Genomic DNA, 27,396 nt, shown 5'->3' with positions numbered 1-27,396 from the left:
GGACCCTGGTAAACATCTGCTGCATTTTTGTCACAGATTTCTGACCTTGTCCTGGACATTATATATCTGGCTCTGTGCACTTTTCTCGTAATAATATGTTGCTAGATTTGTAAAATATAGTGAGACTAAGCAATTTTTCTCGATTCATAAGGCAAAAAACAAGCTCGTGACATTGACAGTACGATGCCAGTTCAGAAAATACACAGATAACAACAACAGGGGGCGACATTGTGACCATTCAAGATTTTAGCTTGGAAATTTAAAAGAAAACATTCCCGACCTGCACCGCGGCTAAGAAACGACCTGACGGTTATTAAAAACTATCAAAAAATAATTATAAATTATAGAAACAAACAATTCAACTAAGAATAACTAGAATGGCTTATGTTAACCAATATGCAATAAATTCTTTTGTGGAAAAAATTATTTTTCACTGAGGAAAATTTATATTTATTTTTTTATCTGTCCCGTGTCATCACAGTGGTAGAGCTGCTGCAGTGGAACATTGGCGCCATTTTCAAACTTCAGAGCCTCAGTGACTGGAACTCTTGTAACAGCTACATTATTCCTCATTATGATGATTATCATATATTTTTTTATTCTTACCTCAGGACCCTTCATTACTTTAACGACTATGATATATATATATTTTTTTACAAATATTGGGAACTGGAAAATGATTTTCATGAAAGGTAAGCAATTATTACTATTTTATTTGTGTAATTATTGTAAGGTTTTTGTAATCTAACGTTACATATTTTTTCACAAACTTCGTCGAAATGTGTCCCCTTTATCATTCATTATACACTGACTGCGTGTTTTATTTTTTATTAAAGTAACACCAAAGTAATGGTACTTTTACAAAATATGTAAAACATGTTTTATATAAATACGAGGCGTTGGCAATTTTATATGTTGTTTATGGTAAACTGTTTCAGTACTTTTCTTTTGTGTAAAAAAAAAGCAAACATACTTCCTTACTATAGTTAAGCAAACTAACGTTACCTCCAAAACGTGTGGGAACCCGCGGGATAACGTGCAAGCAACTTAAGCGATGCTTTGAATATATTGACAGCATAAAGCAAACCGAATAAAGTAGTCTTCTAGTCTTTGTCATATGTTAGCTTTTAAAGACAATGATTTCTCGGTGCCTCTAATGTTCTGAACCACTCCCCTCTGTTGCTGTCCCCTCACCCACAAGCAAGCTTCAAGCACTACTTTACCCTCTTTTAACTCACTCCGTAAAATAATGGATTTCGACGTTAGAAATATTCAGAGCGATTTCTTCAATTGAAAGAATGTAGACAGGAATGAAACTGTATTGTCTAACATGGAAACGACGGTTAAAGTTGTCAATTCTACGTTATTTGAAATTCAGAACGTTGGTTCGTCGAATGACATCTTTAGGTGACGGTGTGACGAAATAGAACTCTGCAGAAAAATAACGACACGTTTCGATTGTAACGTTAGCTGAAAACGCGCTTTGAGGTGACATTCAAAACCACGAGAGAATTGTTTGGCGATGAATCAAAAGTTCAAGTTTCCAAGTATGCAATTTTCAAAACTATTTATTACATGTCCCATAAAATAGATGTAAAATAAAAAAATCTCGATACCCGTCTGTTTTGAAATCTACATCCATTTTATATCGATTCAGATGACTACGTTTGAATAACTGATATAATCGCCTTTGTCGTAGTTATGCAAGACAATAATTATTATGCCATCTATTTAATATTCCATTTTGTGCTATCAAAATCTGTTGTCGTGCTTTATATATATATAATATATTTAATCCAGTTACAATTAGTGTCAAACCAATTAATCTGCAAATAAACACAGATATTCGAGTAGTATTATATAAATAACTTTGCTGCTGTTTAAAAAGTTGCCCTAAAGTGTTACAGTTATTATCAAGAGTAATGTACTGGCCTTTACAATGACCCTGTAACCTCGTGATAAAAGTACACGTAGTTTTGGCATGGATTTTGCTTTATAGTTAATGTATTAATTCCAGTAGTTTCCTTGTCTTTTCGTTTTTTTTGGGCTCACAGGATTTTCTTCATGAACAATTTGAACATTTGAAACGTTGCAGTAAAGATTTGGCATGTCATTCTTGTCATATTGACTTTTTAGTATGTAATGTGCAAGTACTGCTTTTTTGAACAAATGAATAAATGGCATAAAGTGAGGATAAGGTCTTGGGTATGCCATGAAAGCTCTGCACCTGTTCCTAGATGTCATATTTAACAATATTCCTTGATTTTGCTACACATCTGCTGAATGTAATGTAAGGGAGAGGCTGGGCATGGGATGGACTGTCTGGAACTGGGAAAAAAAATGTTACAAATAAGTAGTTTTTTGTTTTTCGGGGGAAAAACCCTGCTCAATAACCACATACTGTCATATGATTTGCATAAATTTATGTGATTATATTATAAAACTCTTGTATATATTTCTTGTATATATTTGTAGTATTGTTCGTTTTTTTCTCATTGTTCAAATCAAGCCTCTTTATTTGCAGATGTCAAAAAAAAAAAAAAAAAAAAACCTTTAGTGCTAGGCTTTTACGTTTTTAGTTGGGGTATTTTTAGTCTTCCTGTTTTGGTGTGTGGTTCCTGAAGCTTAGTGCTTTTGTCTTTGGTTGTACAAGATGATACTGGTAGAATTAAAAGGTAAATGAAATGGGACTGTATACTTTTGGTACATAAATAATCTTCACAAAGAGTACTATATAAATTTGCTCTTTTAGGTTAATCTGTAAGAATTTTATAATGACAGTGATTTTTTTTTATGTGTTATCTTGCATTAGCTGTGTATTATTAGTAAATTATTTTGAAGCTAATCTGGTTTTCAACCTGGTTGGTATCATTAGCCTGTAAAATAAATTTTGTGAAATGTAAGGCTGTATTTTGATCGAAATTTCCATGACAATATGTTCGTCTGAAAATGTATCGATTACTGGACATTAATTTCTCTTTTAATTCTGCTGATTTGACTTGAATTATCACAGAGGTTTTTGTCTTGTCTGGCTGTGTGTGTGTGTGTGTGTGTGTGTGTGTGTGGTTTGTGTGTACTGTTGGACCATGGTTGTGCTACTCAGTAAAACTATCTGTAGAACCAGATCAACATATTCTCCACTCTTTGTAGCCAGCCTTGTACTACACAGAAAACCCACAGAGACCCCGCATAAAATCTGGCCACATTGAGAGCATAAAGAGCATTAAAGTGTAAAAACTTTGCTTTGTTTTAGCACTCTAAATTGTTGACATCTGTTTTTGCTGTTCCTCCTTTGTTTTTCTTTTTCAATGGATAATTAACTAATGGCGAGAATATAAAGTCATGTTTTTTTATTTAATTTTGGACAATGCGTTTGGACTTGAATCACCCCGTGTGGTCGCTTGAGTTTGGAGTTTGTGGTGAACGTTTGCCCGCAGTTTAATGCAAAAATACACCACGAACGCATAACACTTTTCCTAGTTTCATATCCCCCTTTCTGTGCGTCTTTGCAGCCGAGCCTTCTCCCTCTTTTGTTCCCCCCTCCCTCTCTTTCTCTCCGTTGGCTGTGTGAATGCTTTGGCAAGGCTACAAGAAATCAAGCAAGCGAGAGCTGCTAGCACTGACGCGCCCCAGACACTAAGCCCTAGAATTTAATTTTTTCCTCTGAAATGGTAGCACCGACGGTCCTCAAACTTCACAATCTTCTAAGGGGACCCTAGGGCGATGCACTGATTTTTTTTGGGATTTTTCCTGGCCCCCGAAAATGTTCATTTTAATTGTAGAAACTGATGCCCCGGGAAAAAGGCTACAACCCCTGCTTTTTATGCCTACCAAGTTCCTCAGGCAGCCTCACTAGCTACAGCTAAGCAGAGGCTGCACACTGCACTGGACTGCTGGTCTGAAGGTGAATAAGGAGAGAAAGGGGTTTAAGGGCTGAAAATAGGTGCTGGTGGACAAAAGGTTTAGGCACTTATTTGACTCTTGGAACCCCACCCCCCAATCTGGAATGGGAGCCCCAAGCTCAGACGAATGGGTGTATTTTTGACCTGAAATTAAGACTTGGGATTCCCATTGATAAGTGCATGTGTGGGTTTGTTTTCCTTTTTAATTCTGTTTCTACAATTTTTTTAAAGCAGCCAAACTGTTTTTGGTGTAGATTTAGCTGTAGATTTGCGAAGAATTCAAATACTTGAGGTGGGCGAACTACTTTGTGACTTTAATCGAGTTGTCTAGAAGAATGAAAAAGTATTTTTCAAGTACTTTGCAATGGCTTTTTTGAATACAAAAACAACTTCATTGAATTAAGTTGGGGAATTACTTTTTTTTTTTTTCTACCCAGGTGCAGGAGACAGACTACACTGGAATAGGGGAGGCCGGCGGGTTACTTTGGGAATACCAAGCACCTTTTCCTCTCCCCTGTTGCCTAACATGCTGGAGAACGGGGATCGAGGGTAAGTGAAATCTTTCCTGTGTCCGTTTCAAAGCTTAACCAAAACGGCCCCCTGGTTTGAATGGGTGAGCAAAGTTAGGCCGGGGTGTGTATGTGTCTATGTAAGTGTGTGAGCTTCTCTTTTAGGTCTCCCTCTCCCACCCATTTGCTTTCTATCCTTTTCTCATTTTCTCTCTCTCCCTCTCTTTTGCTAACACCCCCCCCCCTCCCTCTCGATGAACGACGGGCAGAAGTAGACAGAAGCAAATGCCTTCTGCAACTGTGCTGACGTGATCATTTGACTCATACCTTAAATAGGCTGCCCTTTATGAGATGGAAGTGTGTTTGTCAGGGTTGATTAGAACTAAAAGCATTAAATGTATAATATTCACTATTATAAGTTTGGGGAAAATGTTGGGTTTTTGTGTAGCACAATTTTAGTCACACCTTAGCCTGCATTTTGCTTCTGATAAACTTACTTTTTTTTACTGTGAACTTCAGCTTCATAGTAAAGGCTTAAATATCTTTAATCAAAATTTTAAGAATGTGTTTTGGTGTGTTACAACCGTGAGAATGAATTATTTTGCAATTAAATCTCGATTTCTGCTGACATTAGAACTTCATCACACTACATAGGGTGTGGTGTACTTAAAAGAAAAATTTCAAGTCCTTCAAAAATACTTGGTGTTTCTTTTTCTCTACCACAACAGTTGATGATATAAATATCAAATACTTTTTTTGCCCTTTCAACTTTCGTCAGTTATTAGTTTTGAGCTAATTAAAAATGTAATTTGTTTTTACTAAAACAGTAATCATTGTGGTTTTCCTACTTAATTGATGCCACATTTATGTTGGTCTAGTGTTGTTGGTGTAAGCTTCCTTTTTTGAAAAAAAAAAAAAAAGTAGTGATAGTAAATTTTACAAGCAAAATAACAACAAAAAATAAGGTAAAAACAGTGAAATGTAGTGATGGGCCCTTTCTGCCATTTACCTTTTACACACTACAACAATTTATCTGTCATATGCCCTCATCATTCAAACACCACAGATTTATAATACAATAATCTTGATCTGGTAGTCACACTTTTTAAAATCAGATGTTTCTCTCATTTTTCTTATCTTCCTCCCCCTATTATCATCCTCCAAAATTAAAACCTTCTCTGTTCTGGAATATACTGCGAACCTTAAACGTAGTATTTTTGTAACTTCTTATTTTTTGTTAATGTATACTTGCCACTTTTGTTGGCAAATTGTCTTTTATAGATGTTTTGAAAATTATTCTTTATGAATTGTGCAGTCATTCTTTTCTTTCTGTCCTCTTATTTGTTTTTACATTTGGACAAATTTTACTCCTAATCCCAGGAATCCTTTAATTTAATGTAACCTTTTTCTTGGGAACAATTATTTTATTGAATAATTAAAATAGGCAATTTTATAATACTGTATGTGTAATACTAATAGATACTTTAACTTTTATTATAGTGATACTTAATTCTGTTTCACAATATTAAGCCTGAGAAGTTTAAAAATTAGAGATGTAGTGTTTTTTTTGTTTGGTGGTGGCGGGGGTGGGGGTGGGGGGTAGTAAAAATAAATAAATAAAATGTTTACTCACAGTAAATTATTCCCATGGTAATAAAGCCATTTTGACAGGCGCTAGTTTTCTCTCCTCATCTCCCCCCTTTGTTATTATCCTCCATTTTGTCTTCATCCTCAACATCCATTTTAGGACAGTGTGTGCACAATAACTCACTTATTAAGTCTCACAGGGCATTATTCAAATGGCATGAAAAGATGTGGGTGACCACGAGCTTCCTCATAATTGTCTGTGCTAAAGAAATAGCAGTAATACTGTCACTCTTTGCTGTCAAACAACTTTTATTACATTTTATTACAATCTGTTCACATCACATTCTCATCAAATTTTCATCTGTCATTATTTTCTTTTTTTGATAACCTGACACTAAATATCCATAAGACATTTCTGTATTACACACATTTAATTTTGTGCCTAATCTTATCCTAGTGAGGACCAGTGGAGTCTGTCGTCATCTTTTTATTTAGCCCAGAGTGCCCTGTAGCAGCACATCATGGTTTGTAAGTTCTAAGGGCAAATTCCAAATTATGATGTGCTGTCACCGGGAGCCTGGGAGTTTCTTCATTAACACGACAGCATTAAACACCTAGTGTTCTGCTTGTATCATAATTCACAGTCTAATAAATGCATCGGAGGGTAAGCCTCTTTTTTATATATATATATATATATATATAAGTAACAAGTGGATTGAGATGCAGTCTGAATTGTTTAAATATTTCTTTAGAATTGGGTTAAAACTGTCTTTCAGGCTTGTGAATAAAAATGTGACAAAACAGTTTTTTTTTTTTTTTTTTTAACTCGAATGATATTTTTACAAATGACCAGACACACAATAAATGATTCATGACTGAATCACCAGGTGTGGCTTAGGTGGCCCCTTCAGCGAGTTATTTCCAGACAGCTGGGAATTCACATCCTGTATTTGTTAGTCTATATTTTAGGAGATCAGCATTGCCTTTTACTGTGATAGTGTAACCATTCAAGCTGTTGAATTAATCTGCATATATTTTGTATGTTCCTTTCGTCCTCTTTCCTCCCTTGGACCACTTGATGTCTCAGTGTGCCTGACAGTAGCAGCACATCAATATTGGCAGCTGCCCTCTCCCTGGGTTGCCAGTATGGTTTGTGCTGCTCCCGTCAGACAGACACACTCAGCGACTCTTCAGTTATTTGGAGCAGTACGGAAAGCACCTGTCCAGAAATTAAATTGTATTTTACCTCGACAATGTCAAGATTAAAATGAAAGCCCTTCTTTTTGTTCAATTTTGCCTGAAAATGTCTTAGAGAAAAGCTTAACATTAAAAATAACAAAGCCTTATTTGAGTGAAAATATTTTATTTACAGTACAAAAAAAAAGCAAAGTAATTGTGGTTTTAGTCAGTCTCCAATAGACTGGTTAAAGCCAAACTGTGCCATCTTCACTGTTCTGCTTTTAGAAATGCAATTCTTATACAGATCTGATTTTACACCATGGCTGGTTGATTTCATGAGATTATCAGTCACACACTTAGGTTATTATAACCAATGAGGAAGAACAGAGATGTTGGCAGAAAGTGTCACTGTGCTGTGGGATTGTTTGAGGACATCAGATGGACTGTATTTTACTCTTTTCAAACACAAAATCAAATCTTTTTAATGCTGATTTAGCTGTTCTTAATGTTCCAACATTAGTAGGGCTAAGACGATATGACCAATTTGTTAACAGTCCAATTATGCAAAAGTTATTAGACTATGCCCACAGACCGTTTCAGATCAGATCGATAACACCGATCAAAACACCCTAAGTCAACATAAGACAACTTGCTTAAACTGCACTTATGAAGTGGAAAATGCCACAGAAGTTTCCAGAAAAGCCTGGATGAAGATCATCTTAAGTTAAACCTCAGTCTAAAAGTAGTATTTTTTTATTTTTTTTTGGTTTTCTGTAAAAAATTTAATAAAAGTATATTATGAGGTAAACAGACCAAAGATATTACAAAATGTCTAAGGAAAAAACAACTCAAAAACCAACCCCCTCCCCCTCCTTTTTTTAAGCAATATACGAAGCAAAGCATTAACACACAAAACAATACATTTAAAGTTTTTTGCACAACTTTCCCCCAAAAACAAAGCAATGGTCATGATACTTTATTGATAATGGTTAAAAAAATTACACAATAATGTCTTTACAGTAATTTGTTTTAAAATGATACATTTTGGACCCAGAACAGAAATATTTATTAAGCAAAATTTGCCAGCCTCTTAAAACTGTGTCCTTCATTGGTAAAATATGCCTAGCTTCACTATTAACTTAGAAATGAGTCTTTCCTGGAAAAAAGAGAACTGTCTCCAGATTAAAAAACGCAAGTTTCTTGAACCCCGCACTGAAGTGACATGATTAGTTCCTTTTCCTGATTGCATGTTGCAGAAGATTTCAGCGGGATAACAATGGCAAGTCACTGGAATTCATGATGAGACTGGAGTCGAGATTTAGACTATCTGCTGGGAAAAAAATAAATACAGATATTGTGTTCCCCTGGGAACGGGGGGGGGGGGGGGGGGGGGGACTGAAAGATTTTCAAAATTTAGAGAGAAAAAAAAAAGTTTCTTACCTTGATCAAAATTGAGCTTTTTAGATGTGGAACTATCACCCAAGCCCTCGATATCTACCAGATCGCTGTTGGCATCAGAGTCATTCAGTGCGCTGAGAGTGACATCTGAGGAAACATTATATGAATGCAGTAGTTACATTGTACTATTCAAAATGCTGAAAATTGTTTAGGTTGAATGAGATAAAGTAATAAGTTGATCTGAAAGAGTAAAATGAACAACACAACTGAATGCATTAAGAAGTTCTTACCTGCTGTCTTTGATGACTTAATGTTAGATGGACCTGTGGTTGGCCGCTGTAAACCCGCAGTCACCACAACCTGAGAGGATGGCACAGCAATGACTTTAGGTGGGGCTGGGGGAGCCATAGAAACCGCCACCTTCTTGCTACTCTTCTTTGGGGAATCAGTGGGTAAAGGAGCTCCAATATCTTCATAAATCTTCCTCTTGACTGTTGATTTCATTTGTGCCCTAATGTTTGAGAAATGTCTAATTACCATAGATGCTGACGAGCTACACAATGAATAATGATGGTTTATGGCCTACAGACATAAACATAAAAAAAATCAAAAGTATATTGAATATATTAAAACATCATAATTATTTTGGCTTTTCTGAATTTACACAAGGAACGCTGATCAAGAAACCAGCATTCCTTTCCAGATTTAAGGTATTATAACTGCATTAAGAAGTTAATTTCACCTCCACTTGAAGAAGACACCATTATTGAGATTTTAAGACTCCTTAAGTTTTTTTTTTTTTTTGGTAATCTTAATGTGTTAAAGTAATCTCAAACTCTGTGTGTAATACCCATAAAATCATTGAAAACAATACTTAATCTTGTTCATGCCATCCTGAAGTAACAAACCCAAGTGGGATCATATTACAACGTTTACATAAAAATGTCTCCATAATTTGCAAATGTATTCCTAAAACATTGGACTTAACAATTCTTTATATTATAGGCCAAAGCAAGAGCTGGTAAGAAATAGCATTCATTAATGTCATTAATAATATTTTTTAAGTGATGATTTTATACCTTACAAAAAGGGGGCTAGACAAAATACCTTATTAAATTATCAAAGTGCATATGTGTTTGTAATATACGCACTTTAGATATGCAAGTGTTCAATTAACTTATTCAAAAACCTGATGCAGTGTTTATATAAAAGGACACAACTAGGGCTGCAACAACGAATCGATTAAATCGATTAAAATCGATTACTAAAAGAGTTGGCAACGAATTTCATAATCGATTCGTTGTGTCGCGCGACGCAGAGACGTTTGATTATTATGTAAAAAATAAAAACTTTTTTTCTTTTTTTTTTTGCTGTTTTATTCCATTGTTTCTTTTTTTGTGTTTTGTAAAAAATTAAAACTATAAGTACAAATGTAAAAAAAAAAAAAAAAAAAAAAAAAATGTTAGTTGATCGCGGAGCAGATGGACACACTCGGTCTCTCTCGCGCACTGATGCTAGTGCTAGCAGAGTTTGGCGCCTCATAGACAGTCGGATCAAAAACAAAAACGAGCGGAGGTAGAGGAAAGATACATGGCAGAGGCAGAGAAACCCGTGCGCCCCAAGTCATCCAAGGTGTGGGAGCATTTCACACTAAATAAACAAAAAAAGTGTGTTAACTGCAAAATATGCAAAAGCGACATGGCATGGCACGGGAGCACCACGGCAATGATCCAGCACCTGAAACGCAAACATGTTGGAGTTTTTGATGAGGAGGAAGGGAGTTCAACAGCAGGGTAAGTCACTACAGAATCCTACTTTTGTTCTGTTTTGAAGTGAGGAACGTAATGTCCCTGGTGCTGGTGTTTACCTGTTATCCAGCTTGACAAGTTAGCGTTAGCTCGTTAATAACAGTAGTAAAGCAGGGGTGGGTTTAATCTTTGCATTGCAAGATTAAAGACATGTTTTTATTCACTTTTTTTTATTCAGAAAATTAAATGATGCTTAAAACTTCTGTTTTTGATTATATATCATTAAGATTATTTTTCTTATCCCATTGGCAGATCATTTAGCTTGTTTTAAACAATCACTTAATTTTGAGGTGTTTTTTTTCTAGAAAACAGGACATAATTTCTTATGCTATTTCATGTGTCTAGTAAATGTATCTTGATTTAAGATTTTTTAGATATTTGGACTGAACAGGACAAAACTACTAAATTAGAGAAGCATTTTTTTGCAGTGTATATTCTGTGCTTTGTCCCAAATAGGTTATTAATGACAAATATATCTGTGTGTGTTGTACTTTTTAATTTAATTGTAAAGTTCTTTTATAGCACTTGTTCGTCTTTAGCTGTATATAAATGTGTGTATAAATGAACCTTGCACTTACTACAATGATGGTAATAATTTAATGAATAAGCTTCAAGTGAACTCGAGAGAGAAAGAGAGAGAGAGAGAGAGTGTGTGTCTTGTCTGTAATTGCTCTTTGGGTTACGTATTTTTGTAGGTATGTAAGTATGTATTTAGTTGATGTAAAAATTTTGCTATTACACATACTCATCCTATCTTTTTGATTCCAGAAAAAAACAGCAAACCATGAGAGGCTTCTTGATGGGAAATGCATCATGTACACCACAGCAAGCCGCTGTCTTGACGGATAGTATCCTTAACATGCTCGTCACTGACATGAGGCCTCTGTCGATGGTTGAAGATGACGGCTTCACTAAAATGATCCACACCTTGAACCCTGGTTACACTCTGCCCTCCAGGACTCACTTCACAAAGCTCATGGAGAGAAAATATGAAGAGACATTCAAAGAAGTGAAAACTGCAATAAACACCAACAACAGCAAACTTGCTCTCACCACTGATGTATGGACAAGTGTAGCAACTGAAGCCTACCTTGGAATTACATGCCACTACATCACAGATGACTGGGACATGCAGTCATTCTGCCTCACCACCATGCCACTGCATGACAGACATACTGCATCTAACATTGCAGAGTGGTTGGAGCAGGCAGTGGCAAGATTTGAAATTCCTCCTAGCAAAATCATTGCCATAGTCCATGACAATGGTGCTAATATCGTGGCTGCAGCAAATATCCTGGAGGAGAAGCATGGGTGGTCCTCTGTCCGTTGCACTGGCCATACTTTGCAGCTTGTGATCAATACTGCATTGAAGCATCCAAGCATTGAAAAAGCTGTCGGGGCTGCAAGATGTCTGGTAGAACATTTTAAGAAAAGTGAGCTGGCCAGCAGTAAACTCAGAGAGAAACAACAACAAATGGCCACACCAGAGCACAGCCTTGTTCAAGACATAAGCACAAGGTGGAATAGCACATTCTATATGATAAGTCGACTGCTTGAGCAAAGGTGGCCTGTAACAGCAACACTGTCCGACAGCTCTGTCACACAGAGAGGCAAAAGGTACCTGGATCTGAAACCAGACCAGTGGAGCCTGCTGGAAGAGCTTTCAACAGTCCTCAAGCCTTTTGAATGTGTCACTGTGTTCATGAGTGGACAGAAATATGCAACAATATCTGCAATACCTCCACTTGTGAAGGGGCTGTTGAAGTCCACCCAGAGTGCTATCTACGAGTCAGCCCCGCTGCGTGCTTTCCAACTCACTGCAGTGCAGCAGTTGCAGGAGAGATGGAAAAGGGAGACTGCTTTCTCAGATGGAGCACCAAACACAGTGATTTTTGCGATGGCCCTTGACCCAAGGTTTAGGAAACTGAGCAAGTTTCTTTCACCTGATGAAATCCTACTTGTTCAAACTAAACTGCAAACCATGTTACTTGAAGAGAGAAGGAAGATGGATGTGCAGCAGCATGGCAGTGACAGTGTTGTTATTACCTCCACCAATACTACAGCTAATGAATCAACACCTCTAGTAGCTACTCTAATTGATTCACTCCTTGGTTCTGATGGTGAAGAAGAGGATAGAGCAGGTGAAGCTGAGGATGTCCACAGCCAAGTGAGGAACGAAGTCCTCACATACTTTGGAGAAAAGAGCCTTGACAAGGAAGAAAACCCATTATTGTGGTGGAAGGCTAACAATGAAAGATATCCCATGTTGGCCAGGCTAGCAAAGTTTTATCTCTGTATCCCTGCCACCTCAACACCATCTGAGCGGCTGTTTTCTGCAGCAGGCAACATAGCCTCTAAGAAAAGAGCAAGCCTGAGCCAGGAGCATGTGGACATGCTCACATTTTTGCATTGCAATGCAAAGTGTCTGAACAAAGGGAGTGAGAGAGAGTAAGAGTGTGTGTGTGTGTGTGTGTGTGTGTGTGTGTGTCAGTGTGAGAGTGTGTGCGTCTGAGAACAAGTTCTGACATTCAAACAAATCCTGTTAAATTTTCTGATTTGAATTGTTCTTTATTTTTTATAAATTATTTATTGTTCTGGCAGCTCAGGTGGCACTTTATTTTTATTTTTTTTAAAGTCTATATATTTGGCAGATGTAAAGCATACATGTGTATGTTTTTAGTGTTAATCCATTTTTATTTTATGTTATTATTATTATAACAGCTCAGGGATGTTCAAGGAGCAACATGTGTGTGCACTTTCTAAAGATTTTAGTTCTTTTTTTGAATAAAGAGTTGGAAATGAATGCTTTTCTTGTTTTTTGTTTTTTATCCGATTCATCGATTAATCGGAAAAATAATCGACAGATTAATCGATTATTAAAATAATCGTTAGTTGCAGCCCTAGACACAACGGTAAACAAGACAGTAAATGTCTCACCCTGCTGGACTAATATCTGCCACTGGATGCAGCTGCATGGTCAGCTCTCCCAATTTTGTGAATGCAGCTCCTGCTGCAGAAAAGATCTCACCAACCTAAATACGTAAAACAAGAAATAAATGCAGCAACGAGCGTATCCGAAAACGTGTTTTTTTTTTTGCACTGGTATCAAGTTGATAGCATGTTAGCTAATAGCTTTAATAACAAAATAAAAACATGTCCAGTACGAAGGCAATAAAAATGGAAGTACACTATCAAGGTAAATATTTAATATTGCTTTAGGTACCACATTTATCAACACATTTACCTTGGTAGAGGCTGAAGTCATTGTTTTGATTTACAACGGAGTAACAAAGGCTGCGCTTTAGAAATGTTAGCAGACAGCTTGCTGACTTGGGTACTAATGATTGATGTAAAATATCCGCAATTTTTATTCTTCAACTATTTACATTATGAAATAATAATAAAAGCATTCTTAACTAAACGTGTAAGTTAGCATTAGTGCGCCATAAAGATGACACTGTGATTCAGTGGTGCTTATTGGTCCAAATTACAGCCGTCGGTCGTTATTGGTCAACACCAAAGAAGTATTCAGTACATTCAAAGCTGCGTTGAAACGGCGCAATGGGTTAACTATTTCTCTTCATATGCTCTGTTCCTCAGTGTTCACTGGTCCATATACAAATACATCTGATATTTGTCCGCACCATTTTGACCTAGTTAAAAAAAAAACATTTCAGCGTAAGATGTCTAAAGTGATACGTTTGCTGTTTCAGAAACATGCAGCTTTTTTACTTGCCTTGTTCGTCTATATGTGATCACCGAGAAGAAAACGCTGTTTTAAACTAAATAAAATGTAACGTCAGTTTTGTATGTAATTAATTAAATAAAAATACGTTGTTTTATATTTAATAAAATACTCTTATCTATCTATCTATCTATCTATCTATCTATCTATCTATCTATCTATCTATCTATCTATCTATATATATATATATATATATATATATATATATATATATATGAACAAATGCATAACAATTGGAAGTAAAAAATGTTAAATGAATGCAACTAAAAGTTTATTGAAAAGAAGCGTCGACTTGCATTGTATTTATTCGACTTACAATGTATTATTTTGTAACAATGTGCTTATAGTGCCCTCTGGTGCACAAAACTGTAAACTAGGATCCATGTTCAGATGTATTTTGAATGAGAGAAGAACCACACAATCAAGCAGCTTTTCTTTAATTAAGTCAGTAACTGTTTATTGAGGTTGCGTTGGAAAGCTTCTGGTATGGTGCCCAGAGAGGGCGGATATGACAAATAAACACCATGTGGAGGATTTGCACGATGCTGTCACTTTACATGTTTGGCACTAATTAAACAGCGGGAAATTTTTGGACCAAATTAATAATAATATTAATAATAATAAATAACAACAAGAACAACAATAACAGTGATTGTTATTATTATAAGTATGTTGTCAAAGTGCAACAAATGCAGAACATAATATGTTTGTTTAGCCATGTGCTATGTTCTACATATGTTTGGGGTAGAATAATATGGATTTACAATATAATATTTATAGATAACATTGTATCTTTGTGATAAACCTAAGAGGCAGGTATCCTTAATGGCAACTAAGTTGCTTGCCTAAATGTCTTAAAATTAGAAAGCTTACAAAGCCATACTAAAGTTGATGCAAGTTTGACATACAGCAACATTAAAAACGGAAGAAGAAAAAAATCTATAAAATAGCATGGCACTCTATATTGCTTTGAAGAAACAGTTGATTTACAGACAGTTATAATACCCATGATCATCGCTGTAAATTCATGACCACTGTTTTGATCAGTCAAGTCAGTGACATTACATGAGCATCAATGAATTAAAATAAATATTCAATTTTAAGTGTATTTTGTTATTGCTAACATTAAAATCTATATTGGGGATATTTTAATGTTTTTATAGCCATAAATGTATTATTAACAGACATCAGCACTAATATTGTCAGAGAGGATAACAGTCGATTTTTAAAGCACGTAATGTAGAGGAGGGGGAGTTAAGGGCATGCACAAGGGGATTTCATGGAGTGGAAGGAAAAACAGCTGTCATTCAGACCCATAAACAAACACGCATAATCATACCGTACCCACATGACTCTTGTCTAGCTAGTACAATATATTATTTCCATTTAAATGGCATTGTTTAAAGATAATCTATATTATTCCAGTCATATTCAGAGGTTACTGACCAGTCGTTCTGTGCTGGAAGACCTGTTGTCTTAACAGCACTGAGTCAGATCCCTTCCACAGTGTTAACAGAACACTAGATGAATGGTTCTAGACAAAAACACTAGATTTAGTAAAACAGGCTGACAGGAAGTTAATGAGACCAGCATAGACTAGCATTCCCAAATTCAGCATGTTCCTAATAAACATTAATATGTGCACTGGGACAGTGTAAATGAAAGAATGATTGGACAGTAAAATACAAAATAATGTTTGATCCAGATTCACAGGCAAAATGCAAATATATGTATGCAATTCCAAAGTCGTAATGAATAAATACACAAAAAAATAAAATATTTGCTCTTTTTTTTTCAAGCTAACTAAAAACACCCCACATAAGTTGATTCAATACCTGATGCGACCATGCAAATAATTTACTTTAAAAAAAAATACACCAAATATTTCAATAAATATAGAACATGATAGGAGGTGCCTTTTATAACTTTGTATTCTTGTTTGTCCTCACAGCTTTCCCTTGCCTGTGTTTTCCTCCATCATCCTCCCACTGCATCAAATGGGTGAAGGTAGGGCTTGAGTTAAGATGGCTGACACAGTGGGCTGTCATTTCAAATGAGCACTAAGTAAATTACTCTCCCTCCATTATCGTAATGAAATGTCTTTCCCATCGAGAAAGGGAGACGGCAAGGGAAAAACATGAAATAGACCCTTTGGCACACAGTCAACATTAGTCTTACTCACCAAGCTCACTTTCTCTGTCTAAGATTAAACATTCAAACGTACAATGCCCATATGATATCTGAACTAAGAAGAGGTGAATTCACTAGCAATATTTCACATATAAATGCATATATTGATCTAAGTAGTTGGTATATGGTAAACACAGACTTTGTCTCTCATACAAGAAGAGTCATGCTGTGGGCACTAGAATGCATGCAATGTAAGTAGCAAACGAAAAAAAAAATAGTTTTAAATATTAGTACATTAACACACACACACACACAAAGACTTGCCCACACAGAAACAATTCAGAACAGTTAGACAACATACATGAAATTAAATGGCTCCTGGTTTCTGCATGAAGTATTAGTATATTGAGTTGGACCACAGTCAGAAAGCAGGGACGGCAGACAAGCTCACACAATAACTGGGATAAACTAGCACATGAAATACTGAGTAGATGCGTCAGATACAGAGTGGAGAGAAATGTACTGTGAAGCAGCCTTTATAAATGTAAGCCTATAAGAAAGGATAAAAACAAACATAAATAATAAAAAAGTAGGATCCTGAGGACCAGTGTAAATGAGGGTTTCTAGGTTCCAGTGGAACAGACATGCACGCTCACTGTTTAGAGGTAATATAACTATAACATTTTTTTTCTGGTACATACATTTGATGACCGTAGCACATGATAATCTCTAATAGCAGCTTGAATTCTCCTCCTCTACATATATATTGGAAGATACCACAAATATATTTTGTCACATAATATAATTGGTTGATAAGAATAATATCTGACACAGGGAGGAATAAAAGTGCAACATTCACAAATTAATTTTCATGCCTGCTCTGAGACCGCAATCAAAGAAAAAGCTTTGGCAACCTTTGCCGTTCTGAAAAAGAGACTATTAAGGGTTATGGTCATCAGTTTTCTCTTTCTTACATTTATGTCAGATTTATCTAAAGATCTGTGCAGCGCTCCTGCTTGCTGTAATGGTCGAACTGGCTCTTCCAGTGCATCATGTAGGAGCTCCAGCGATGGAACTCCACTTTCCACTGCCTCTCAACATCATCAATGTTGTCTGGGTAAGAAATATGAAAATACATATAAGGAAAACAACAGCATGAGGTTTGAGAGAAAGGCAAGTCAAAAGAGTTGGTGAAGGATGATTTTTAAGAATTCATTAAACTACTCAGACACTTCACTATAAAGTTACCACCCATTTAACAAAGCAGCTGCCAACAGCCCCCACAGTAGAATTTACAATTCAAGTTACTATAGACAGGCCTGCACAACCCTCCCTGCCCACACCTAAAAGAGCAGTGTTTAATTGCTTCATATTCTGGTTCACTTCCAGTGTAATAGTTGGCAAACGAAACTTGTTTAGATTGGAAGCTCAAAAGATACATCTGCACAGACAAGGCATTTCCTTGAAAAATAGCGAATGGTTTATATTATAGCTATTACTTTATGCTCTTTGAACCTCTTTTGCCCACAGAAGGAAACCGAATCAGATGATAATATATATATATATATATATATTCTTTTGTACAATGATTTCATTTTAATTTTGTTATTTAGACTCCCTCTTCTAAACATCCACTGACCTATCCATAAAACACAAGTCTGCAGTTTCTCACGTTCAGATAAAATAAAATAAAAAAGACCATGTTAATAAATATAATAAAATATATTTGCATGACAGTGGAATATACCGGTTGGGACCATTACCTGTAATGTTAAGCAGACGAGGCAGGAAGCGGTTCCACAGAGCACAAACCTGTGTTCTTAGACCCTTGTGCACCTTCAGTGGCTCTGTGTTCAAGCTCACAAGCTTTTGGTCAGTAGCAGTATACTGAGGCCACTTTTTCCGACTGTCCATGTTGCCATCACTGTTGATGTTGGGATTACTTCATGTAGACAAAAAACAAACAAACTTGAAGTTAACCTTTCAGGCATAACTAAAACATTCCATGTAAATAATAGATCAATTGAACATTTATATAAAAAATGCAATATGACAAATATTTAATTGGGGCTTGACTCATTTGCTATTTCTCATACCCGGTACGGGCAAAATTGGCCCAGTGTCTCATCATTCGTCGGCTGAGTTTCTCTTCTTCTGCAGTATAATTGAGTCGTTTATCTAATGGCAGGCCAAACACAAATTCAATCTCATAACCATGGATTACTCCCATCCACTCTGGCCAGGCCAAGTTTGAGGCTCGATGATCAAACAGGTAAAGGTACACCGCACCTAAGGACGAAGAGGGGAGGTACAGATTGAAAAAACTGGGTCTTGAACTATTTCACACTTAACATCCCCTCTTCTTCATCCTAGTGGTCTTGGACTTCATACTGACACTGTGAGCAAGTTTATTAACTGTTGCCTCTTATAACAGACTTACCATTTGAGTTGGCACTGTTGTAGTTTGTTAGTCCTGAGTTTGCCCAGCCTAGTGTCCCAGGAGCTGCAGATCCCGGTTGGGAATGGAGACTAGCGTGCTGAGCGTATGACCTTGCAAAGTGCTGCAGAGGACAGATGACATTTTGATCTCCTACAATATCGTCCATTGCATCTCGATTCTTCTGGGGGTTGTTCTCATCCATCCAGTCAGTGTACTGAAGGATAACTGCCTCCAAGCCAATCTCATTAGCATGAGGAACACCCATCTTCACACCTTCAAGGAAGTCTTCTCGAGATATCAAACTCTCATTGTCTTTACTGAATCCCGGCGCACCATACAGCAAGAAGTAAGATCCCTCATCCTGATTTACACCCAACATTATCTGAGTGTATTTAAAGTTACCCGAGTTAATCATGGCTTCTGGGGTGTCTGGAAGGAAAACGCCATCTATGACGGGCACAAAGGAAAAGCGGAACAGGCTGCTATAGGGGAGAACTTGCCACTCCTGATCAATTAGTTCCTGTGGATGTTTGTTCCTCAGGCAGTCAACCAGTTCAGTATCATTACCCTCGCTGCAGCCAACAAGTTTGCCCAACAAGGTGGCCCTCCGGCGGGCCTCATCAAAGCTAACAGTAGCCCAGGGGGTGTTAGGAACACCACTTTGCATTATGGCACGAGTGAAGAACAGGCGGCTGTCCGGTGACAGAACGTGCATGCCAACTGATGCTCCCCCAGCACTTTCTCCAAAAATGGTGACCTGTTTTGGGTTACCACCGAAGAAGTGGATGTTTTCTTGGACCCATTGAAGGGCCAGCCTCTGGTCAAGGAGACCCACATTTCCTGGTGCTTCGGATGAGCCATTGAAGGTGAGGAATCCAAAAGCTCCAACACGATAGTTCATAGACACAACCACTACCTTTTCTGTGTAAGCCAAGTACCGGCCATCATAGACATCAAGAGAGGAGGAGCCACTATAGAAACCGCCGCCATATATCCAGACCATTACTGTGAGGTTCTGGGGCCTAGGGGTAGGAGGTACCCACACATTAAGGTAAAGGCAGTCCTCACTCATCATTCTGTTGGGGTTCCACATCTCGATACCTGGAAAGCCTGGGTAAGAGGTGTCTATGAATTGATAGCAGGCATTTGGGTAGTCTCTAGCCTCAAAGATTCCATTCCAGGGTTTTTTGGGCTCTGCTTTTTTGAAACGTCTCTTCCCAATAGGAGGTTCAGCGTATGGGATGCCCAAGAAAGCAATCACATGATTACGGTCTGGAACAGGCAAGCGTACACCCTGCACACGGCCCAACCTTGTTAGTACTACTAGGTCGGATTCGCTCTGTGCAAGACAGCAGTGGAAGAGAAACATGAGGAGCACAGCAGGAAGAAGGAAAATGTCTGAGGTCTTCATGGTGTCTTTTATTTTGTTGGATGGGAAACTACTACCAACTCACTGTTCTGAGTCAAGCTCAGTATGACCTGTAAATTAAAGACAAAAGATAAGGCAACAAAATACATTTGTGATCCACTAAAGTTAATTATCATGTATAATTAAAAAGTAATTTAAAGTAACTTAGTGTGACTGAAAGAACTTTCACACTGACTTCAAGGCCAGACAGGATATGTGACAAACCAAAAAGAGACCGATGCACAGAGAAACTCAGCTGTAAGTTGTTAGATTAATGCTCAATATCTAAGACCCACAAACACACCTGTGAGGGGGATGTTTATGTTTTACATGTTGCCTGGTTGCTGTGCTGACTGGATTAGTTCTGGGGGCACAGTTAGGGATACGAGCACATGAATTTGACTGCAGCTGTGTGAGTGTCTGTCTAAACAAGGCTATTTCTGTTCCCCCTGCCTCCTTTGCCTGTGTGGGGTTCTATTTTTGAGGGTGTCACTTCTCTCTACCAGGTCATCTGCCTCTCTGTCCATCCAACCCTTTATCTGCTATTCATATGCTACACAAAGCATCACTTAAGTGATCTTGGCAGTCCACCTTTACTCAATTAAAGAGACAGTTTGCCCAAAAATAACAAGCCATTGTGACTGTTTTTTCTTTGCATCACACACACACACACACATATATATGTAGGGATGTGGGTTCTATTCCCAGGGAACACGTTAGGTAAAAACTGTTAGCCTTTGGATAAAAGTGTCTGCTAAATGCATACATTTATAATTTATTAAATTTAGATAGATAAAAGTTTTCTTTGTGTCCGTACATTGAACTTTGACCATCATTGTATGGAAAAACAATTTACAAATATATATATATATATATATATATATATTTTTTTAGTACTGAAGCATGAAATACAGTCTCTCCAAGGCATCATCCATGGATAATTAAGATATCCTAAGGAATTGGTGCCATATGCATTAAACTAGACTTCTCATTACATAATCTATTGGCGGTTTCAAAGAAACTGATCTTAAAATAACAAGCAAGATTATATTGGACTCAATAGTGAAAGGAGACTTGGGGGACTGCAATGCAATTCATCAGTCACAGCATCTCATTGGATTTATTAATATCTCAAAAGACAGCTGCATGCCGGAAATGGGGGGCAAGGGTATCTATAAGCGGGGATCGGGGAAAGGCAGAGGGGGAGAGGCTGGCCAGACTCAAATTAGATCCTGGAATCCATGTATGAAGTTCACTGGGGGGGTGTTTGCTTTCTGCTTGGCATTACATGTTGTTGTGCACACCATCATGTCATTCTGCACACAGCTTTCTCAGTGTCTAACTATCCACTATGAGGTAGTATTATAGCCTGGCTTTTTCAGTTTAACAAGAAACTTAAATGCTAAACCATAATGCACATATTTGTCTCTCTCATTCTTTGTATTGGTCACAATCACTGCCAGTTAACCTTAATTTATCTCAGGCTGAACTCAGTTTCCATGGAAATTAAGAGCCCGCACTACCTATTGCATCCTGTCTCATTTGTATGATCGGTCTGTACTTGATTTCAGCATTTTTTCTTCTCTGTTGCTTCCTTTTTGTGTTAATGAGGGACTGAATCAAACCTTTAAAGTCTCTATTTGCAATTCAGTAAAGTAAACTGTTAATTTTGTAAGGACCACAAGAAGGTCCAAAAAATGCAGAAACTCTAGAGTAAACAGTTACTTAGATTAGTCAGAATTTCCATATCCCTAACAGTGGAAGCAAACATTTTGAATAAAAATTAATATGACCAGCAAACCTAAATGACGTTCTGTTCATGCTGTTTTTTCTTGGTACCCTCAGCGTGACATGACCAACAGGCCAAAGCATTTCAAAACTGACAGTTTGATGAGTGCCACTGAACAATGGAATTTTCTGTTTCATGGTCTGTCCGTCTAATATTTCATATGAGAGTGCTCAGTAGTGAACACGTGCCAACACATACACACTTGTGCTCATGCTGTCCAGAATCCAACTTTAGTGATGCTATTATTACAATTACAACCAGAATATTTTAAGCTTTCAAACAATCCCCAATTAATGAGCTAGTATGCATGCTACAATCATGGCCAAAAGTTTTGGCAGTGACATAAATTTAGTTTTCTGCAAAGTTTGTTGCGTCAGTATTTGTAGATTATTTTTCCAGATGTTTCAATGTTATACTGAAAAACAAATGATAAAGCATCTAAAGTTTTAAAGGCTTTTACTGGCAAACAAAATGAGACAATGTTTACAGCGTTGACCCTTGTTCTTCATAACCTCTGCAATTGGCTCTAGCATGCTGAATATTAGTTTCTGGGGCAAATCCTAATTGTTGGCGATCCATTCTTGCCTTATTTGTTTTTGGAGTTAATCACAATCTGTGGGCTTCTGCTTGTCCACTCGTCTTTTGAGGACTAACCACAGGTTCTCTATGGGATTGAGATCCGGGGAGTTGCCTGGCCAGGAATCCAAAACTTTAAATGTAATGATCTTCGACCCACTTCTTCATTACTCTTGCTTTGTGACATGGAGCTCAATCATGCTGGAAAATACACGGATCACCAATTTGCTCATGGATCATTGGAAGAAGTTGCTCTTGCAGAAGGTTTGATACCATTCTTTATTCATGGCAGTGTTTTTGGGCATAATTAAACTACTCCCTTGGTTGAAAAGCAACCCAACACATGAATAGTCTTCACTGTTGGCACAACACAGGACTCATTGTAGCGTTCACCTTTTCTTCTCCGATCAATTCGATTTTTTTCCTTCTTTCCTGTCCTTTCTGATACCAGGCCATTGTCTAAAAGACATTCTGAAGACGACATCTCTGCAGTTGAACCGCTCCATTTTTAAGTTCTTGATGATCCGGTAAATGGTTCTTTGGGATGCAATATTCTTTGTAGCAATTTCCTTGCACTTGAGGCCATTTTAAAGCAAAGCAATGATGGCTGCACATCTTTGCCGGTTACCTTTGCTAACAAGAACACAACGATTGAAAGCACTTCTTCCCTCTTTTTAAAGAAATCAGTCTGCTCTTACAATCTGATTAATAGTGATTTCACCTGACTAGTTCTCATTCACACTTTCACATGTCCTGCTGATATGAATAGACAATGTTAGCTGGTCATTTTGCATCACCAACAAAATTTTTGGCCAATGAAGCTTTGAGCTTCTAAATATGCAATTATTTAAAACGCATCTGATCACTGATCACACAATCTAGAAACAATGTGAAAAAACAGCAAACTTTGCAAAACACAAAATTTATGTCACTGCCAAAAGTTTTGGCCATGACTGTACTATAGAGTGTTATTGTTAATTGCTCTTCTCTGAGGCAGTTGTATGACTATAATTAACTTTTCCCAGTGGAGCACTGCTTCTGAAGTCTAAAAGCTTATCAAAACTGCATCAACATCTGAGTCAGAAGTCTCTACGTAATTGTGAGACCAAGTGGGTCATTCTTGTTATGCTGTATATTTTGAGCTGTCTAAACTCAATATGCCGGTGTTGTAATGTAAATATATCAGACTTCCAGAAATATGCTCTGGTTAAGTTTAAGAAAACCCTCTGTAATAATTTATTACAGTTATATAAAGGTTTTCTTAAAGCCCATGTTGCAGGTTAACCACCACTGTCGATTAATGGGTATATTAATCACTCATGATATGTATATCATTTTTAAAATGTCTTAAAAATGGTCTTAAAGACCAGTTTTTTATGTTTTTGGTATTAAAGTTTTTTTACGCAATCTGGTGATGAATTCATGTTTGGGAGATGTGGAGGAAAGGTAGCCTCAGTCTAGTAGTAGAACTTTGGCAACTGACTGGGATGAGGAAGGGGTGGCAAGAACCAGCATTTATGATGGCCCGCAGCCGTATAATTTCGAACCAGCCAGACGTGAGAGGGCAAATGAGGAATAGCCAAGAACTGATGACCATCAAAGCCAATTAAATGCATGGTCTGAGTAGAATGAGTGGGGATTTGAAGTTTCCTGGTGAGTTGCTATCATTTAGCAACGCAGCAATGAGCACTGTAGCTAGTCTACAAGCAGGAGTGCACAATAATGGCTCATTGAATAGGACCGAGTGAAAAATCTATGTTTTCTTTATATCTAGTGGCAGTGATCATGACGTTAGTTCAGATAAGTACCAGTAACATTTGTCATAGTGTCGTAGTACTGTTAAACTTTTTCTTTGTCATCTAGAAATAGAAGGCATCATGTAGCTATATGGGCATTTCTAAGCGTTTCTCTCTTCCTCTGGTGAAAATGTTGTTGCAAATGAAGCCGCGTGTCTGTCGCTGTGTTTGGCAGGTGCTTGTGTGGGCGGTGCCATCCCATGAAAACTGCATTGGAAAGCTTGTGCTGTAGGGAAGTGAGTGCGTTTTGGTCGCTGTTGGTCGATATCTATCTATATATCTAGTCTATCTATCTATCTATCTATATCTATGTATTTAGACATTTATCTATAATCTGCGCTATCTGAATACTCTCGTCTAATATTCATCTCTCTAGTCACTCTCAATGCTCTCAAGGCAGGCTTTGGTGAATTTTCTCCCCAACGTGACGTGATGCAATGCATTGTGGGGGAAAGGAGAATCGTTGCTAACTGCTGTAAGATAGTACCTACTTTTTCGTATTATAGTCCGTTTTGTGAGACCCAACAACATAAAATACAATGGGTAAGAGATTAAATGTTTATTACAAACAAGCAAATTGCACAAATTAGTTGAAAAATTAATAAGCCCTTAAGGGGTTTGTTACAACTCGGCATAAGCAATTCAATTTTGATTAATTGTAGCTTACTTATTTGCAGTATGGCAAAAGATAAACATGCTCATAAAATGCATAGTTAAGTCATTTGTCAGTGAGGGAGTTTATTTTTATGGTTTTAACCCTTTTTTAGGAAAATTCTACATCAGTTTGTCCCTGTCACTGCCTGGAGGATGATGTCATCTCAACTTTGGTTATGATAGATAAAGGGAAACAGCAAAAGACTAACAGATGAAAAGTGATACTGAGGACACACACAATAAAAATGAATAATTAAAATATAGCCTATATATAATAATAAAAAGGGATATTTCAGATTCATTTTGCTGAGTGTACAGATATTACACCTGGATTATCTCTTATAAACTGCCAGTGTAAATGTGAGAAATGGTAGGCTAACACCCACGCAAATCCATCCCGAACTTCTCATAATAGTGAAACTGTGTTAAAATAAATCTAAGTAACGTCTTAAGTCTTACAAATCCGTAGTGTAATATTTTATTCAAACATTAAGAGATGGGGAAATGCATAGGGGGAACGACCCAAGGCGTTGAAACACAACACAAATTTCCGTTATAAACCAACGAAATGAACCCATTCCTCTGGTTTAATACGACATGAAAGCTATAAAAGAGGGAAATCCGACAAAATGTTATACTGCAAATCACCTTGTTTTGCGGTGAAATTCAATTAACAGATATCAGACGCGCATGCAATTTGAGCGTTACGCACCAGCAAGATTCAAATCCCACGAGCGGCCGACAGACGCTCTATGAAGAAAAAAAAACAGAGGAGACGGGAAGGTTACAAGTAGACAGGTGCTGAAGGTAAACAAGACTTAAATTTTAGGCAACCAGGGCCTCCGAGTGCGCGTGTGCCGGTGTATATCTCCAACACGTCTAATTACATCCATTCTTTAGCTCCACAAATATGAACATTAAAGGTACGGATATCGAAAACTCACAATATTATTATTTTTTGCATGCTTGTTTACATATATATATATATTTGTTCACAATGCACATAATTTCAGCCTTTTTCACGTTTCTAACATTTTCCGTTTTAGCGGACTATAAAAAAAGAAAATGAAGGCCGTCATTCATAATACAATTATGCAACCAAAATCGGTTCGGCCTGTAAAATTGCAATAATCAAATCCGCTAATGTTTATTATATTCTTAATTAAAAACGCTACAAACACTTTAAGTATTCACGGCTGTATAACAACATACACAAAGAACGTACTACTGTATATATAAACCATGATAAAATAATATGGTCAGCTGCCTTCATTGGTTGTACATGAAACGAGATGTAAATATGCCTCGAGTAGATGCGCTCCAACACTGACGCCAAATTCACGCATTCTCATCTCATCATCTGTATGTTTTATTATTTTTTCACAGTGTTGCCTGTTGTATCAGTCAGCTGAAGAACATATGAAGTGTCCAAGTAAAACCTCACAGAAGCTACAAAGATGCCTAAATTGTACCTGGCGATTCCAGTTCACAAGCCGGCTTTGCTTCAGCGCCTCTCCCCCAGGCTCTTCCCCTCCTCTGCCTGTCCTTGAATGAAGAAAGCCAGAATTGTTACCGTGCCGTAGGGCGATAAGCAAAAGCAGGACAACTGGGCTGGGGGTAGCGTGAAGGGAGTGAATTGAAGTCTCGCCTGTCTGATTTTAACGCTGGATCAAGCCTCTTAACGGAACTAGGAGAACAGCCGTAATTTACTGCTGTGTCAGTAGGGGGAGACTCCTTATAATAAGCATAATCGACCAAAAGAAAAAAAAAACTGTAGAGTTCTCGCGAGACTACGAATCACTGTTCGTTCTCAGCCACCCAGCTCTAAAGTGCCTGTATGTATGTCGTTTGTACAGTCTTCAGAATTAAGTGCACTTGTCAGGTCCACTGCATATCTTTTTTTGTATAGCCGTTCAAATGAACGCACAGTGAGAAAACACATCACATGCTGTATTTTTGGTTTTTAATATGTTTTTCCTCTCTCTCAAAACCCATAGAAGACCCATTAGGCCTACAACTTAAATAATATTTTCAAAACTCAACGTACTATAGATAACACTGATGGATAGGTTTCGGTTTAAATAGGGTTAAACTCTCTCTTTTTATCTTTTTCTTTGTTTTTCTGTATATATATCATAAATATGACTTTCTAACATTTAAGCATTGTCCTGCCTTCATGCTGTTGTGTGATAACCTAGTGGCATAGAGTATGGAAGAGTATAGCAAGAGAAAGTATGCTATTTCTCAGTCATTTTAAATTACTTCGCTTGTATGTTTATTAACTTTTTGATGAATTATATAAATGATTTAACAATGTTCTCCATTCAAATTGACACACTTATTTATTTATTTATTTATTCCATAGATTTAACACTAATATCATCCCAAAAAAATGCTGAAAAATCTGCAGATTACTTCTGGGCCTACTGAACTAGGAGAACGATCTTAAATTAGCTTTGATTTTATCTGCTTGTT

General features: G+C 37.2%; 3 protein-coding genes and 1 long non-coding RNA gene across 8 annotated transcripts; 2 read left to right on the top strand and 2 right to left on the bottom strand.

Annotated features, from left to right (window-relative positions):
* The first annotated feature begins 216 nt into the window (after positions 1–216).
* Positions 217–26,640, top strand: LOC113105796 (uncharacterized). 3 transcript variants are annotated; one of them, XR_003292402.1, is made up of 6 exons: positions 3,044–3,904; positions 4,340–4,451; positions 8,893–9,027; positions 16,080–16,135; positions 17,244–17,375; positions 26,308–26,640. It is a non-coding gene; the product is annotated as an uncharacterized LOC113105796 (long non-coding RNA). The 3 variants fall into 3 exon arrangements; XR_003292403.1 differs by lacking the exons at positions 3,044–3,904; positions 17,244–17,375; positions 26,308–26,640 and adding an exon at positions 227–692 and having other exon boundaries at positions 16,080–16,226; XR_003292404.1 differs by lacking the exons at positions 3,044–3,904; positions 16,080–16,135; positions 17,244–17,375; positions 26,308–26,640 and adding an exon at positions 217–692 and having other exon boundaries at positions 8,893–9,147.
* LOC113105795 (chromatin complexes subunit BAP18) lies at positions 8,138–14,192 on the bottom strand. Of its 2 annotated transcripts, none has more exons than XM_026267083.1 (5): positions 13,628–14,192; positions 13,321–13,415; positions 8,866–9,086; positions 8,618–8,722; positions 8,138–8,507 (listed from the first exon to the last, which is right to left on the bottom strand). In XM_026267083.1, the coding sequence occupies exons 1-5, from the start codon at positions 13,646–13,648 to the stop codon at positions 8,440–8,442; spliced, it is 510 nt and encodes a 169-aa protein (XP_026122868.1). In that variant the 5' UTR covers positions 13,649–14,192; the 3' UTR covers positions 8,138–8,439. The 2 variants fall into 2 exon arrangements, with proteins under 2 accessions (XP_026122868.1, XP_026122870.1); XM_026267085.1 differs by having other exon boundaries at positions 8,138–8,504; positions 13,628–14,190.
* LOC113105794 (zinc finger BED domain-containing protein 1) lies at positions 10,005–13,313 on the top strand. Its single transcript, XM_026267082.1, has 2 exons — positions 10,005–10,368; positions 11,152–13,313. The coding sequence occupies exons 1-2, from the start codon at positions 10,166–10,168 to the stop codon at positions 12,833–12,835; spliced, it is 1,887 nt and encodes a 628-aa protein (XP_026122867.1). The 5' UTR covers positions 10,005–10,165; the 3' UTR covers positions 12,836–13,313.
* Positions 14,559–26,558, bottom strand: ache (acetylcholinesterase (Yt blood group)). 2 transcript variants are annotated; one of them, XM_026267081.1, is made up of 6 exons: positions 26,394–26,530; positions 25,634–25,671; positions 18,699–20,177; positions 18,355–18,547; positions 18,022–18,200; positions 14,559–17,371 (listed from the first exon to the last, which is right to left on the bottom strand). In XM_026267081.1, exons 3-6 carry the CDS (start codon positions 20,107–20,109, stop codon positions 17,250–17,252), a joined length of 1,905 nt encoding a protein of 634 aa, XP_026122866.1. In that variant the 5' UTR covers positions 20,110–20,177; positions 25,634–25,671; positions 26,394–26,530; the 3' UTR covers positions 14,559–17,249. The 2 variants fall into 2 exon arrangements, with proteins under 2 accessions (XP_026122866.1, XP_026122865.1); XM_026267080.1 differs by lacking the exon at positions 25,634–25,671 and having other exon boundaries at positions 26,394–26,558.
* Positions 26,641–27,396: the final 756 nt, after the last annotated feature.

This window comes from Carassius auratus, chromosome 7 (assembly GCF_003368295.1).
Source record: "Carassius auratus strain Wakin chromosome 7, ASM336829v1, whole genome shotgun sequence".
Lineage (NCBI taxonomy): Eukaryota > Metazoa > Chordata > Actinopteri > Cypriniformes > Cyprinidae > Carassius > Carassius auratus.
Note: the sequence above shows the minus strand (reverse complement) of the source record. Positions and strands in the feature narration are given on the sequence as shown.